The sequence below is a fragment of the Colias eurytheme genome, chromosome 11 (assembly GCF_061535395.1).
Source record: "Colias eurytheme isolate Ceu_HAF_F1 chromosome 11, ilColEury1 Martin Lab GWU primary, whole genome shotgun sequence".
Taxonomy (NCBI): Eukaryota; Metazoa; Arthropoda; class Insecta; order Lepidoptera; family Pieridae; genus Colias; species Colias eurytheme.
Window position 1 is genome coordinate 1,948,924 of NC_142990.1, and position 18,349 is coordinate 1,967,272.

Consider the following 18,349-nt stretch of genomic DNA (forward strand, 5'->3'; position numbering starts at 1 on the left):
GTAGGTAATCGAAAAAAAAAACATAAGATGTAGGTACCTACTCTATTTTCCGAAATTACATTCTTAGCCTTATATATTTTATAGTCAAAGCTATATCAAGAACCAAATTGGTCATTATTTTAAGGACAAATAACTCACAAATAGTAATTTCTAAAACGTAATCTATTGTTTATTTGTTAATTGTGACATCGTTTACATATGTAGGGCTTGTGGATCGTTACAACATAATCATATACTGACCAAGGTCCCGAGACCTTGAAACCGTAGCTAATAATAGGCTATTAGTAATACGTTTTATTTTATTCCGTTTTTACGTTTTTTCTATGAAATGGTAGTATAGGTATGTACCTAAAGGTAGTATAGGTACGTATTAATTGAATGAAAAAGTATGTATTCAACTAAATTGTTTTAAAGGTCCATTAACGAATTTCCCGTTTCCCTCCTTGTATGTGTTGTGCATTATAAATTATAATTTGATAACCGGGATTTCAACGTAGCTCTTCTTTAACGCGTAAGCCACTGCACCAATAAGGCGGTAAAACAAATCCCATCAAAAACATCCTGTAAAAAACCCAAGTCTCGCAGCTCAGTCTTTCTACCGTCAAAAGTTGTGAGATCCATGTAATACCAAGTCGGTTAATCTATTTAGTGTCTACTTGAAGGACCTTCTGTCTTAAGTTATTACATAAGTTATTATCATGCCAATATTAAAAATTTTTAACGTTTTAAACAAATAGATCGACTTGGACATCGCTTGATTTGATTATTAGTATGTATCACACCACACAGCACGACGGGCCAGCGACCAACAGGAACGAGAGTTTCAATCGCGTGAGGCGCGAGAGACTAAAGAATCTAATATAATATTTTAATATTCATTTTGTTTTCATGCACATAGAAGATTCAGGTTTCTTGCTTTATCCACAACCGAATTATAGGGGGTCGAAAAAGGCCCGAATTGCTTCGAGAAAAGGATGGTACGGCCGTGCCGCTTTTTTTTTGCTCGACTTGGCGGGGGCACTGCCGTGCCCCCAGATAATATGAACCTTACATTTTTAGACAAGAATCAAGAAGGGCACATTTATTAATATAGGAACATAGGACCTAGGTACTGGATGACACTGCTACTGGAGTACAATATTTTATTTTTTTAATAAATCCAAAACAATTTTCTTTAATTAGATAATTTTAGCAGGATCAAAGACACATTTAACTGAACGTTTATGTAAATAAAAAAAATAAAATCAACACTAAACAAAAAAAAGGTTTTCTGTATGTTGTAAGAGTTTTCAATTAATAAAGAAAAACAGTAAACAAAGACAATGTTGAAATTACGCTTGAAACACGTGGAGCTTTGAAAAAGAAGTTACAACTAAGCGTTGTTTGAGCTTCATAAAAACGCCAGCTGCCTTAAAGTGATTTATAAAGCAATTTTTTCCTTTGAATACACGTATTACGTTACACACTTCAAAGTTAAAGTAATTAAGAAAACTTAAAGCAAAAGCAGGTAAGAATTTTTTAATATCCGCGATGTTAAGGGTATGAAAGCCAAAACATTATGACGGAAAACATGTATTACATACCCAAATTGTGTGTGTATACTTTGGCGCTTTGTAATTTTAATTTCTTCGAAAAGTTTCCCTTTCATATACTGTTAGGTTTTAATTAATGTAAATTGTTCATGGAAATATAATTACGATAACGAATTTGAATAAAGGTGTGTTAGGTTGCTTTTATCTTCAGAGATTATATTTATATTATTTATTTAAGCTTCATATCAATATTGTACACCCAATATAGATTTTCAAAACATTAACGTAAAATATATGAATACGATTGAAGATTAAATTTGATATAGTTAAAGAAATTGTACGACAAATTTCACTATTGCAAAGAAAAGTGTAAATGGCCACTTTACGTTGTTATTTATATGTAGTTGCTACTCGGTATGTAATCAACCATTGTTTTAGTTATAACTGTCAAGCCTTTTGAAAACAGCGCGAAAGAGAATAAAACACGTCCCTTTTCATTTGAAGGCGATAAATTTGAGCCGACTGCGCGCAAAAATTGCAAAAGTTGGCAGCACTCGTGCAAATTAAAATTTTTTAACTTTTGTATTAGCTAGCCTTGTTAGGAACACGTGTTTTTTGTTCAAAACCATTTCTATGATAATCCTTTGACATAGCCCGTATTGATTAGTGTAATGTAAAATAAAAACTAGCTAAGTAAAAGCAAAAGCGCCTAGAAATAAAATTAACAAGGAAAATGTCGATTTAGTTAATGTAGTTACGTTTCATTTAGTGAAAACAAAATAAATTAAATTGTTTGTAGAGACGCAGCGCTCTAGAGCCGGTATTTACTTAATGGGATTAAATTTGCTTTTATAATTCCTGGAACAATTATACCAAAGAAAATCTTCGTATATTATACAATGCCTATTATGTTTTAGAAAACGAAGTAATGAAGCTTTACAAAGGTTATGAAAATTAATTCTTAAATTAATTTCTTGGAAATAATTTTAGGTCTTAAGAAATGCGTTTCTCTGTACGAGTATTATACAGCCAGAAGGGAAGCGATGTTATTTGCTTTATATCTACCAGTACGAGTCTAATGGTAGACCCATATATGTAACATCTTATATTGTGTTGTGATAGAAATAATAGAAATAGAAATAGAAATAGAAAGCGTTTTATTTGCCACCATGTAACTCTTAGTAATTAATACACAAAACAGAAAAAAAAAAAAGATAGTAATGGAGGCAAAAAGGACTCCCCGTCAGCAAAGCAGCAACCATTACTTAAAATGTATTGCTGCACTGATTTTCAGAGGAGACCACGTGACTGTACAGATGCAATGATTCAGTATTAAATGATACATATAATTATGAAAGTGTGTTTATGTAGCGTAGGTAGAGAAAAAATATAATGTGCACCTTAATTTTATTTTGCGAACAGTGGGAGAGTGTTAGATATTATATAAATACACAATAAAATACCTTAAAATGATCAATGGCTCAAATATGTGGCGACGGGCCGAACTCCTATCGGTAATTGCTTCTGATGCTGGAGCAACAAAAACCTCAGACGTTTTTTAAAACATGGCACTGAAGAAAGATTTCGTAAAGGGGGAGGTAAATTATTCCAGCACTTTGAAGCAGCATAACGGAAACTACCACGAAAAGACGAAGAGAAATGTTGCGATAACTTAATGCTTCCGGAATTAGCGAACCTAGTATTATAATCATTTTTGGCCCAGTCAAGTTTATCATGCAAGTACGCAGGTTTACCGTTCTTAACAACACCGAACAAAAGTACGCTAAAATGTAGTTCTCTCCTGAAAGTCATAAATAGCGAGTTGGATTTGTTAAGAAATGGAGAGATATGCGCTCTTCGAGGGATACAATAGCAAAAACGCGCACAAGCATTATGGACTCTCCTAATTACGCGTTCGGTTCTTGCCAATAATCTTGTCCCATAGAGTGCATCTGCATAATTAAATTTTGATAAGATCAAAGTTTCACAAAGCCTCACACGTAAATCTTCACTTAGAAAATCACGCACTTGATACAGAATTTTAAGCCTGTAAAAACAGTTCCTCGCCATTTCGTGAACGTGGTCCTCAAAACGCATACCATCATCCAGTATGACTCCTAAGTTACGCGTCGACACAACTCTCTCAATCGGTTCAGATTTAATGTGCAAAACTGGGTTATACGATACAACTTTCTGGATCATCGTTTTTGTTCCCAACACCATAAATTTGGACTTCATTGGATTGAGAACTAGAGAGTTAGAGTCGGCCCAACTAGATATTCTATTTAAGTCATCGTTGATCTTTGCAATTACTAAATCAGTCTGGCTTGGATGAAATGAGATGTATAGCTGTAAGTCATCCGCGTATATATGATATTTACAGTATTTAATAGAATTAATGATATCTGCGGTGTAGAGTACAAATAAAATAGGTCCTAGGATCGATCCTTGTGGTACGCCTCTAATTATTTCAAGCGGACATGATAATTTTTTCTCACCAGAGGATGTAGTAAGCTCCACAGATTGCGATCGACTAGATAAATAACTTTTAAACCAACTTACGGTCGCGGGGCTAAAGCCATAGAAGGATAACTTGGATGAGAGCATATTTATATTAATAGTTTCAAACGCACGAGAGAAATCAAGCAAAACCAAGATTGAGCTTTGACCTCTATCCTGTTCCGATATAATGTTGTCTATAACGTCAATTAGCGCAGTGGTAGTGCTGTGTGATTTTCTAAAGCCAGATTGATATATCGGTAGAATGTCATTCAGTTCCAAATAAGATTGGATCTGCTGGCACACCACCCTTTCCAAAACTTTTGAAAGACTGGGTAAGATGCTGATTGGCCTCAAGTCTTTCACGCTTTCTGGGTTCGTTTTTTTAGGAAGTGGGCGGATTATGGCGTATTTCCAACAGTCCGGGAAAGTACAAGTCTGAATAGATTTATTAATTAAATGTGTTATTACTGGTAATGTATTACGAAGGGTGAGTTTTACCATTTTAAGTGAAATTCCGTCGGAGCCTATTGCATTAGAGTGTAGAGAATTTATTATTTTACGAATACACGATTCATCGACTGCAGTTAATTCAAAAATTGAAGAGGAGAAACAGTTACTACGGAAATAAGTTACTTTGGAAAGATCTACTACGCCGTTACCTGGAACATCTAAAAAACATTTATTTATCGCATCTGGGTCGGTAAAAATTTTAAGATTTGGCAGATTTAATTCTTTTCTATCTTTATAGGCTATAGTTTTCTTAATATTTTTCCATAAGGAGCGCGAGTCGTTAAGCTTTGAATTTATATTAAAGTTAAAATAAGCACGTTTTTCATTGTAAATTGATTCATTAGTAAATGCTTTTAATTCTTTATATTTAATTTTATCGTCAATCGAACCAGATGCTTTATATTTGTGAAATGCATCATTCCGAAGTTCCATCATTTTTTTTATTGGAAATGTCACCCAAGGCAGGGACTTATCCTTCTTTTTGAAAACTCTCTTGACCGGAGCAATCGAATTAAATATATGAAGAATTGTCTCGTTAAAAATATTCACAGCATCATTAATGTTAACACATGACCTAATATTATCCCACTCTATTAAATCCAAAATTTCTTCCAACTCCAAAGGTATAATATCATTCAAGGGTCGAAACTCATACCACGACGGTTTATTCTTCAAGGGCTTATTAATTTTAAAATCAAATGTTATAAATGCATGACTGCTTAAATCGGGAATATGATCAACATTTAGGTTGAAGATGTTAATATTAGTGCACACCAAGTCAATTAAAGACTGACTATGACTCGTGAAATGTGTCGGAGTATTCACGCTTTGAGTAAGATTTGAATATTTAAAGAAATAATTGATTTTTTGAGATTGCAAATTGTTTTCAATTAAATTGACATTAAAATCTCCAACCAAGATTATGTTTTCGAACGCAGTAAAACACAGTAATGAGTCTGCTAGACCGTCCAAAAAAGTATCAATTTCCAGCCACGGTGGCCTATACGCAGTACCGATCACCAATTTAATGCCTAAACCCTTGATGCTTATCCACATCTGCTCTACAGATGGCGTCTCCGGATGAACAAGCTTGCTAACATTTATATTTTTACCCACATAGAATCCTACTCCGCCACCCCTCGAACGGATACTGGACGGGCGAGGTATGTGCATTAATCGGTAATTCGACAAAACGGGAGCTCGATTATCCTCACCTTTGTGCAGCCATGTCTCATTTATTGCCATTATGTCTACTCGGTGATGATCCATAGCTAATGAAAACTCATCGTGCTTATTACATAATGAGCCTGGATTAAGGAAGCCAATTTTAAGTAGTTTGTTAATCATTGTTTAATAATAATAATGAATTTAAAGCAATGTTTATGATTAAAGTACTTAATTTGACTAGGCATTCTGATACGATCAAAAATAAGGAAATAACAATATTAAATGATAATAATGATGTGAGAGACATAATGTACATAAAACATATACATATACCATATAGATATAAAATGATCGAGTATGTAAATGTGGCAATGAGGTGTTCCTTTAATTGAACTGTGTTTTTGAAAGAAACAATAGAATTCATAAAATATAATGTTAAGACAGCGCACGTAGTATCTCCGCCTGGAAAAGCCATTTCTGTCCCCACACTATCAGTGTATACAAATTCAAAAAAGATAACGCAGAATACAAAGTATTTAATAACTGAAGATGTAATAAAAGATTTCGCATCTACGACAAAGCAAAAGATTATACAATTCAAATAGAAAGAGATCCAAAAACCAAAGGCAGGTCTTCTTCAGAGCGAATCCGTTTCGAAGTTGAGTCAGGGTTACGGCGAGCATAAATACGACCTTCTTTTGTCCAAATATACTTCCAACCACACCTGCGACCCTCCTCACGTGCTTTGTGGAATAGATAACGGTTGAATTTAGTTAGACGCTCATTTACATAGAATTTTTGCGGAGTTCCCGGCAATTCCATTCCAGATGTATCAACTCCTCGTCGGACTCGTGCTTTGCGAAGAAATTCATCACGCAATGAGCGGCGGCACAGACGCACTGATATAGGTCTGCGGGACAGCGTCCCAGTGATATCTCGCTTATTATTATTAGTGCCACATCTATGTGCGCTGACAATTTCTTTTTGGTCTATTTGAATGTCCAATTTAGCGGCGACTAAAGATACGAGATGGACAACGTTTTCGCCTTCTCTTTCTGGAAGGCCGGTGATCTCGATATTAGTCAACAACATTTCCTGATCACGGTCATTCAATTCAGTCTTCAGCTTAGAAATGCTATCAGAAAGGGATTGAGTAAACTCACTATTTGTTCTTGAATCGTTCTGGCTTTCAAGCGTACTCACTTTAACTTCAACATCATCTAATCGTTGCTTCAAATCCGAAATCATAGTCATCAGTGTGTCCACCCGCGAGCCAATATTGGTAAGCTCGAGACGAAAACAAGACAGTTCATGTTTCAAATCACTCCGTAGCAGTTTGAGCTCTTGCAGTACACTGACCTGCACATCAGATGTTCCAGCCGGATCCTCCAAGGATACCCCGCTCAAACTTTTGACAGGGGTTTCAGTGTTGTCTTTTCTTGGCTGTTTGCTTATGCACATAGGACAAACCCAATTCGGTGGCAACTTCGATGTTTTCGAAATTTTTAGACAAATTCTGTCATATAAGCTGTTGCATCCAAGACATTTCACTCCATCAGTGGCGGATACGAATTTACCGCAAGCCGAACACTTCGACATCGTGCAATAGCAATTATTTATTTTATTTAAAATTTCTTGATGGGGAAAATAAAATCTGTATCTGGCAACACTTTATTTTTTTAATTGACGGTAGATCAAAAAAAAAGTAACAGTTAGTAAATGTTCCACTACATCAATCTTGATGCAAAATAGTTTTTAACTTTTACTTTTAAAGATAACAAGTTCACTCACAAGAAAGGATTATAAATATGTGATTTTGTGCACTTAAAACTATGGATATTCGGTAAGCTAGCAATAATCAATTTTAATTAGCTTTAACGCGTCGTACTGTCATTACGTCCGTACTGTCACCGTCCACTGATCTATGCGTCTTCTATCGCGAGGCCTAATCTATACTAATATTATAAAGCTGAAGAGTTTGGTTGTTTGAACGCGCTAATCTCGGGAACTACTGGTCCGATTTGAAAAATTATTTCGGTGTTAGATAGCCTATTTATCGAGGAAGGCTATAATAGGCTATATATTATCATCACACTAAGACTGAGAAAACCGCGGAGCACAGCAAGTAACTAATAATATGAGTATACATATTATGGTAACTCACCATCGGCTGGCTGGGGTGTTCCTGCTTCATGGCCGGCGTGGTTGCAGGCGCGGGGCTTGGCGCGGCGGGCGCGGGGCCGGGGGACGCCGCTGCGGGGACGCCCGGACTGAGCCCGACGGGCGCGACTACGGTGCCTCCGAGCGGCTTGCGGCCGCGGTAGCTCTGTGGATGGAGACCCTTGTTACACGATAGAAAGTAGGAAAGGAGAAGCTCTGCCCTTCTGCCGGACTGATAGCCTTGTAAGGTATAGGTATAGAAATGATAAAAATCGGTCAAGTGCGAGGACTTTGGGTAGTTCGAGGTATACAAATAGGTTAAAGAGAAATAAATCTGCCAGAAAACGGCCGACTAGCGGCGACAGATTTGGGAGGGCTGATTCATGACTATATATAGACAGACAGAAAAAAGGAGCAAACGAGAAGCTCTGTGATCAACTGAAAATCCTGTAAATTCTTGTGATGACTAGAGGAATTTGAAATCTCTTTCACCGATCGATTTTTTTAAGGCATTAGATGACCAGCCTTCTGAAAAATATTATGTGAATATAAGAATGTCTATAACAATAATCGCCTATAAAGGTAGGTTGTGAATATATTAAGATTGTCTAACAATAATCGCCTATAATGGTAGGTTAATGTGATATCGAATTGTAAATAGAGCCTTTAATATGTACTGTAGTATGAATAATTGTTTCGAGCTTGGTGGAAATTAATTACTTAATAAAATTATTTATTGTACCTACAGTAAAGAAAACAACAGAAAACATCGCATTATTTGGATATAACAGGCAGACAACCATTATACTCTATTATAAATAAATTAGCTTACAGCACGCTCAGATTTTATAAAGCTTTGCATTATTATTTATTATTTTATTCAAGTCATTATATTAATATTTAGGTATAGTCATTACACAATTTTTATGACAAATTACTTAGATATTATATTTAGGTATAAGATTATACCATCTTATTCGAAAATATAAATTGGCAATAGGCAAAAATTAAAATTTCTTATTACTATAGAATAAAACTACCAATGATATTCCTTAAAATAACCTGAATTGTAATGAATAAAAAATTTCTACCAAAATGTTATTTCACCCAAGATGCAGTTGTTGCAAGGCATCATAAAATTGACTCGCTTGACTGAACTGCTATAACTTTTAATCTTAGTTTTGCCGGTACAGTGAACAAATATACCTACTCGCACATCATTTTATTGTTATTATATATTCCATTACGGAATATCTTTTCATATTTTTTGCGCAAATTATGAAATATTTTAAGCCTCCCTTAGCCTTAAAAGCGTATTAAATTCTAATGTTTGTAATAACACTGTGAAAAAACGAACTAAAAATTTATTATTTATTAGATAAGAAGGTAATCTATGAGAGGCTGTAACGTGTAAATAATATTATAGCGGTGGAATCCTACGATTGACTCTTAAAAAACGCCACTTGCTTATAAAAATTCATTCATTAAAAATATGTAAATGCTGCCTCACATGAGCGAAGTACGTATTAACATTTAATCAATAAGAAATGATCTAAATTTTACATAATATAATTTCTTAATAAAATAGTAATATAAACAATTAAAAATGAAGGCCTCAAATGACAAAGGCCATCCATTACGCGAAAACAAAGGAGCATTGTGGAGGACACAAGTTGGCCTGTAACTTGGCTTTTGTTGAACTTACAACCCAAGTATCATTTAATAGCCCTGTTCTTGAGACTTATTCATAAATAATTAATTATTAAATATATTGTATATAACTGTCCCAGGCTGTATAATTTACTTATGACATTTATAATGCGAAATCTCGTGAATTCATAATGACTAATTGACTATGACTATTTTATTAGGTTTTAGAAAGATATCATTAACGGCTCTATCCACAATAAAGCTACAGTATACAAATCTGAATATCAGCACTTGAAATTGTTTATCAATCGATCCAGTAGCTGTTTATCTATTGATCGATTTATTATTGTTGGAGTACGTGATTCATAATATTTTAATAGCTATAATGCCCTAATTAATAATTTTAGATAATTATTTATTAGGGCATGTAACTATAATCTTAATAAGTTTGCTATTAACTACATTGTATGAAAATAAATGTTAATCGATTAACAAATATTAAATTGTCAATTAACTTCCAAGTTCTATAATTTATTCATTTATAATTGTACCTGTGTACAAGTAAAAGCACACAGTGACGGAATATTAAAAAAAAACATCTAGGAAAACATCTAGAATCTTTTTAAGTATAAAAAGATTCATACAAATATAAAGTAAAATAAGTATTGAGTTGTCCACGCGTGACATGATGAAATCTTCGGCATGTTATATTATTATTCATAACATGTTCATAACGGGTATCTTCATAGCGATACGGAGATAACGTTTTAAATAAAAATGAAGGTCATTGTATTGTAGATTGAGCGGTAACCTTCCATTTGTGTCTATTATGATCTTGAATTGATAATTTCCGGTAACATGCTGTATTGATTTTGTAACATTAAGGTAATATGGCTTGGTGGGCCTAAATATTTCATAATATGAAAATATCTAGTACCATTTTTATTGTAACTACTACCTATGTGCTTATCTTGAATTGTTAATAAAATTAGTTGTTTATTTGTTATTGCAAAAACACGTGAAATTGAAACTAAATTGTTTAACATAAAACTAAAATTAAATTTAATTATGTTACACCACATGTTATGGACATAACCTCATTGTTTAATTAGTTTAAAACATGTCTTCCTGGAAACGATTGTCCTTCAAGCACGAGTAACGTTCAAAACATAAAAAAGTCTATCAAAATAATTAAATTGTTTAAGGGGGCGCATAAAGCAAAATAACCAATCTTCTATTAGATGATACGTGTAATATGCAAGACCAAATCTAAAAAATAAAATATATATCAAACTAGATGATATGTTCAACGATTCTGTTTAATCAAAAACATAAAATATTAAAATTTACTCGATAAAAAAAAATCACCAAGTTAGCTCTAATTTTCACACTTTTACGTTTTCTACTTGACATGGTAATACTTATTATGATTTTTTTTTCATAAACAATTATATTAAAACATTTGCAAGATATTTGTCAGAGCATTTTGTGTAAGTACTTTTAGTTTTGGTTTTATCTGCGATAAACCACTTTTATCGTGACAAAATCAAACGTTTATCTCGAGAAAAAAAGAGCGCCAAAAGTGGTTTATCGCAGATAAAACCAAAACTAAAAGTAATTACACAAAATGCTCTGACAAATATCTTGCAAATGTTTTAATATAATTGTTTATGAAAAAAAAATCATAATAAGTATTACCATGTCAAGTAGAAAACGTAAAAGTGTGAAAATTAGAGCTAACTTGGTGATTTTTTTTTATCGAGTAAATTTTAATATTTTATGTTTTTGATTAAACAGAATCGTTGAACATATCATCTAGTTTGATATATATTTTATTTTTTAGATTTGGTCTTGCATATTACACGTATCATCTAATAGAAGATTGGTTATTTTGCTTTATGCGCCCCCTTAATACAATGTACGAAGCTTACCTGAATGATAATACTTATCTAATTTACGAATTCATGTTTGTTATGGCATTAACAAATAGGCTACTGTTGACAAACTAAATAATTACATTTAAAATATTTTAAAACACAAAATCTGCCAATATATTCACAGCCTTAACATGATTATCGAACACGCTCAAATGACCTTTTAGATTTAGTTATAAATAGTAAACCTTAGCAACACGTGCTAGACCACATTGTGTGGTTTATTCTTACGCTGCGCGGGAGTGCTCATAACCTCAAATTTTCATAGATAACGTCGTGTTTAGATATCATTGTATTGTACACAATAGTATTGTATGAGAGATTGTATATCTTTAAAGGTATATCTATTCTATTGATTTTTCTTTGAAATAAGATTTTCTATAGACCAAATTTCTTATCATGGACTTCTAAGTCGCAGTTCGTTGCATATATGTTGCCATCAAAGGCTTGAATAAAATTGTAGAGTACAAAAAATAACCACTAGATTTGTACCGACTTCTTCGTTGAACGTAGTAAAGTAAAGTTAGTAAAATAAAGAAAATGCTAAGTACATATTAATGTAGGTAGAGCGCATTAAATACATATTTTAAACACCAATAGCTAATATCTTATATCTTGAAACCTATGTATATATACGATGGTATATATACGTATACAGTACATACTGTATAGTCAGACTTCAGAGTGACTGATATGTCTTAATTTTATACTTGACTGAATTTTTATCATCAAATAATTTGACACGTACATTATAAGTTGTAATCAATATCATAAAATGATTTACCACCGACCAGCCGACCGATATACAAGTTGTAAAATTTAGTATATTTTAATTACATTACACACTAGCCAAACTGCAGATGACGTTGCGAAATCTCCCAGATGTACTAATCCCACGCCTTTAATAAAGATCATAAAAATCAAACTGTTACATCGAAATGTGAATGTGTACACTAAACAAATGACGTTCGTTCTAATTCCACCGCGACGCCAAACAAAACATCGCGAGTTATAAATGTCACAAAATAAGTTACGACAGCTTTTGTTTTACAATTATTGTTACAATCAGGTTGACCGTATTTCCTTTATACTGGAAGTACTGTTTGAAATGCAAATCGCGATATGCTTTTATGTAAAGTTAATGTAGATTAGATCACTATGGTTGCGTTTCAGATGACTTGGTTATTCGATTTGTTCCGGCTAATCCAGTTATCAGAAATCTAAAGTTTGATAGTTTCTGCGGTTTCTGATTTACGCGGAATTTATATTACAGTTATGTGAAAATAATATAACTACAATGTTGCTAGAATTAATTGAATCTCGTCTCTTACAACCATATCATTGATTTATTTATCATTTATGTGTATTCCGAGGATACTTACAAAGTCGTAATTAAATCCATTTTGGCTATTAGCTTAACTGACTGTAATAGGATGATGAGATAATATTAAAAACTTCCGCAAACATTCGCAAATTTGTGAATAATATTTCTTTAATGAGCCACGTTTATTGCTCGAGGCGTACTTTGTCTAATATATTGGTCCTCCCTTTTGCTTTACATTTACATACATTTACCTGTATAGGGTAACCAAGAAGGAAGGAATTTTTCAGGAAAAATAAATAAAAATATTAACTAGGCTATAATACTGATTATGTCTCTTTTGTAAAATGAATGTGTGTCTTCTAATACATACAATATTATTTTATTATTACTAAGTCTAAGATAATAACCATAAATTGACCTGAAACTTATACATTTATTTATTCAATTAGCAAGCACTTTTGAATCGTCCTATGACATTTTTACCATTTGCCATCGGTTTGGAAAGCAGTTACGGAGAAGAGCCGGCAATAAACTCTGTAGATGCTCTTATAATCAATGAAAAATATGTAAAAAGACAAAAAATGTCTCTTTCTTTCAAATACAATATGACAAGCCTCAAAAGAGAAATTATAATATTTAAAATAAGTCATAATAAATATTCTCACGTATGCAACTAGTTTTTCTATTTTAAAAATTCTTCTTTCAGTTATATAAAAATAATAGATTTTGATAAAGAATACCGCTAGCGATGGCACATTTTGTTATTATAAAATTGAAAGTAGAACATTCGTATGAAATGGCTACCCTCGCTTTGTCGAGATTTCGCCATAAAATTTTATCGACAATCTCGTAGCAAGATAATATTCTGCATATTACATACTTTAACAGTATCTACTTATATAAAGAGAGATATTGAAAGCAATTCGCAGCTGTATGAATTAATATTTTTTTGTAGAGCTATTAAATAAAGCTTGTTAAAAGTAATTAATTGCATGATTAGGACTAGAATTAGAAAATATATTAATTTTCTACTGTTGAATAAACTAAGGTAAAAAGAATCATTTTTAAAATGTACTATTAGCCAATTCCATGTGACGTTTCATCAGATTAGTAAAATGCTAAAATCTCGCAGAAAAAAATTTATACAACAAAGAAGCGCTTCAATTTATATTCTGTCTCACGTCAATTTTTTTTGAGGAATGAAATAGAAATGGATATGTAATTTATGACTCTACTTCTCATTTTATTTCTATGTTGACTTCAATTTAATATTTTTCAAGTAAGAACCTACATTAAGCTCAATATTATGTTTAAAAATAAATTACTAATAAACGATGCAGTAAAAAAAAACAATTAATAGGTAAAGTTAGACGCACCATTAGTTCACTAATCCTGCTAGAATCTGCCATTATAAATAGTCACGTCAATTAGTGTCAAAAACACTTATAAAAAGTAAATTTTCAACGCGATATCTTGGTACACTCGGTGTTTTTCCTTGGAGTTAAATTTATCGTGGGCCGTGGCCCGTTTGACGGTGTTCAGTGATTAATGACATAGGAAATATAGGCTGATAACATTATCTATATAGGTCGGTCCCCTGCTTGTGTTATTAGATTGATTAGGTACCTAAGCAAATAATACTTTTTGAGGGACGATTTTTGATAATTATGTATTAGTATTAATTACCTTGGCTATTCAATTGTGAATCTTATTTTGTTTCAATAGGTACCGGTAGGTAGTGTTGATAGCTTTTTCTTTTTCAAAAATATATGATAATAAGTTTTTAAGCCTTACTGATCGCGTTGTCTTAAAAAAGAAACAGAATATGTAACTGCAAATGTTCGTTCCATCAAAGAACTTCGCCTCGTGGGTGGTCGAGTACGCAAAGCACGCATTTGACGTCTTTCTTACAACGTGTAATATTTTAGTTACGCAATTGAAATAATTTAAAAACACATAAATTAAAAAAGTATTCATAAATAAAAACGGAGACGGTAAAATAATCGTTCTTTGATGAATCACGTTTAAATTTATACAAAATACCGCCTTCAAAAATACGTTTATCGTTATATTTAATTGCAAAAAGCGCCACATATCATATGTTGGAACATTATTCAGAAATTTATTCGTAAGTCGTACGGAATAGCAATTTACGTTTTGGTTTTGTGCCAAGAAGATCAAAGGTTTTGTGACCTTGTGACGGATAAACAATGTGATTTTTACGTATATTTTTTATATACTTAAATACGGAAAATGAAATACGTCATAATATATTTTTTATATTAATGCTACATATTTTAATAAATTGAGAGGAATTAAATATATTAATACATGTATATATCATTTTATGAATCATTTTTATTTGAGAATATTATCGCACGTGTCAAAGTTGGGTAACTCTACTCAAATATATTGAGTAGGTATATAAACTTTTATTTTATTAATGCTTTTACAGCACAAAGTTGAAACTATGATAAGTCGAAGAGTAGACTTCTATCGCATACATTTTTAGGTTAAATTAATCCCCACTCCAAGGTCAGTTAATAATATTCTTCCACATTCTAATGTTATGTTTTCGTTCAATAACAATAGTCTGTTTATTAAATAACATTCAATTACATCGTTCGCTGGTAATAATTCGAGGCAATGTTTTCAAAATATCCGCCTTTCATGTCCAAACACGTCATAATAATAGACATTATTGACTCATCGATATTGTAATGAGGCTGCCTTTTATAGGTTTTGATCTGATATTTAATATAAACTTTCATGGTTATTATGAAACTGCACAATATTTTGTAAGTTTGCATACAAAATATTGTGTATGTAGAGAGGAAAATTTCATGTATCTTTGAGTTTGAAATTAGGATTTCTCAAGGAATTTACTTACTCAATCGTGATAACGATATCGATTAAAGCTTAATTTACCTGCATTAATGACAAATAATAATTAGGCTCTATCTACGTACGTAGGGAAAACTGTGGATTTAGTAGCCCACATAGCGTTTGAATAAACGGGTTAGAAATTTACAAGGACGGAAAATCATCTTATCAGAATTCAGAAATCGCCATTTTTAGAACTTCCAAACGTGTTCATAGCGTACGTATATTATTAAAGGAATAATGTGACGTCATCGGCCCATGCGCCGACCTGGCAACGTCGCTAGAATGTTTTGTAAATAGGCAATTGTTGTGCGAGAGAGAAGAACTTATGGGCGAGAATGGGAAGAAATATGTGTCAAAAATAAATGAAAAATGGACTTTATTGACTGGTTTTAAAATAACTGCGAGGTAATATTGTGCAATCTTAATCTTAATACTATTATAAAGGCGAAAGTTTGTATGGATGTATGGATGTATGGATGTATAGATGTATGGATGTATGGATGTTTGTTACTCTTTCACGTAAAAACTACTGAACCGATTACAATGAAATTTAGCACACATATAGAGGGTAACTTGGATTAACACATAGGATAGGTTTTATCCCGGAAATCCCACGGGAACGGGAACTATGCGGGTTTTCCTTTGAAAACGCGGGCGAAGCCGCGGGCGGAAATCTAGTACATAATATTGTTGAAAGCTTTCAATCGAATAGATAGCGTGTTTGGTAGAGTCATTACTAGAGTCCTACTTAGTCTATAGAATGACATAGCTATTATATTAATAAGTTTTATTCGTGTTTTTATTTCCTTATTTGATGTTATTTCATATACTATTAAGGAAATAAGTAAATTAATAAAATATAAAAAAAAATACTTAATTGCCCAATGGGTAACTTTTATGGGTTTTGGTTTAATTATAAACAAGAAAATATAGAACTAATACAACTATAGTGAACACAAGATATTGTTTAAGCAAAGTTGAATCTTTCGGAAAAACCAACAGGCCATAAATTTTGAAGATATAGGTAAGTACCTAGATATATTTTTAAATCGTTGAGTAAAAATATTCTTTCACACGCGAGCTGAGGTCTTTCTTAGCTTCTCTTTTGGCTTTAATTGACTGATAAGAACAAGCGATCCGTGAAATTATGTTCCATTGAATTAACATTGAAGTTCTCTATTTAATAACATAACGTGAAAAAATCTTATTATTGCCGTGGTTTAGTACCGAGTCACAGAATAAAGGTTAACAAAAAATGTGGCCGTAATGACAAATTGAGTTTTTTAAAACGATTTTTTTAAAGAAAATATTTTTTACAAAAACACGAATTTTGTTAAGGAGTTAACCTTCTGTACTATAATAATGATAATTAGATTTTTACTTTAAATTTATATCGGGGATCGAACCTAGAGCTACCCAAAATTGACCAGAGTATTCAATTTTATCAAAAGTATACATCTCATTCTTAGAAAAACATTACTCAAGCTTTTGTCTTCTACTTAAATTTGATAAAGTTGTGTACTTAATCTATTAATAGAAGAGTACAATTTGGTATCAATTACTTAAATGTACAGAATTCTGAACTAAACCTAAATTACACCCGCATTCGACAATACTGCATTGTCGATTGAAAGGGAATTAAACCGTTCTATGGACTATTTTGAGGAAAGCTCTTGCCTATTGCAATATATAACAGGCAACAAATAATTTTGAACTAAATGTGGCTTGACAAAATAAACTGCATACGTCGAAATATTATTTACGAGCAAATGCTTATAGTTATATAAGTATATAATTTATAGTCCTTGTGCTTTTTCCTTAAATGACCTGTTTTGTGAAAAGCTCTTTTTCAAACTTATACGAGATCCAAAAAACATATTGATAAAAACTAAATTAATCATGGAAAAATTGCGCTACTGAAATTTCTGCAATTCCGCATCCAATATCAGTGCTTTCATTAAAAAATTCATTACGATATTAGATAAATTGGGGAAGAAAATTGCGATAAGAGGTGGGGTGGGTTCGGCGGGTTCATTGACCCATCGACCGCCCCTCCCTGCCAGACCGTATCGAACCTTCGCGGATGTGACGTGTCTTATTTGTACAGCCTTCAGACATATTTTATTGAAATACCTTCAAAAACTTTATTTAAAATACTCTTTCTAAAAATTATTGTGCGTAATTAATCATTGTTGTTGACTATGAGATGCAATATAATCTGCTAAGGCTAACACTAACGAGACTCATAGATATTAATAAGATATTTCATGTACATATTCTGAAATGAATTGTTTCCAAAGATTTCTACCTATTCATTAAATTCAAGAAAAACATTTTTCATTCTAAGAAATAGGAATAACATTAATCTCAAGTAATTTAAATAACCAAACAATAGAAATGTTAAAACTTTTACTGTAATTTGACGTTTAGATCTAAGGACTACACATAAATATTTTTTCTACACATGATAAATATACATTCTACATAGATTACTCACCAAATGTAGGCCGCGAACGCCGTGGTATTATATTAGTATGTATATAGAGTTAAAAGAAGCCATAGAAAGTAATGTGCCAGAAACTAAGAACAGAATGAAATTAATACGCTGAAATCAAGGCTATTTATGAATAAATACAATAAGAACGTAGCTCTACATAAATTCTACGAATGTGTCTACGAATTCT

At 32.4% G+C, this 18,349-nt stretch overlaps 1 protein-coding gene across 1 annotated transcript in view; it reads right to left on the minus strand.

The window, feature by feature from the left end:
• The window catches only part of Tet (Ten-Eleven Translocation (TET) family protein), a 40,666-nt gene that overhangs the window by 12,022 nt on the left and 10,295 nt on the right, over window positions 1-18,349 (minus strand). The window contains exon 3 of the mRNA XM_090107167.1: window positions 7,876-8,037. Coding sequence (XP_089963293.1) covers window positions 7,876-7,905 — 30 coding nt within the window. The 5' untranslated portion in view covers window positions 7,906-8,037. The remainder of the gene's footprint in view (window positions 1-7,875; window positions 8,038-18,349) is intronic.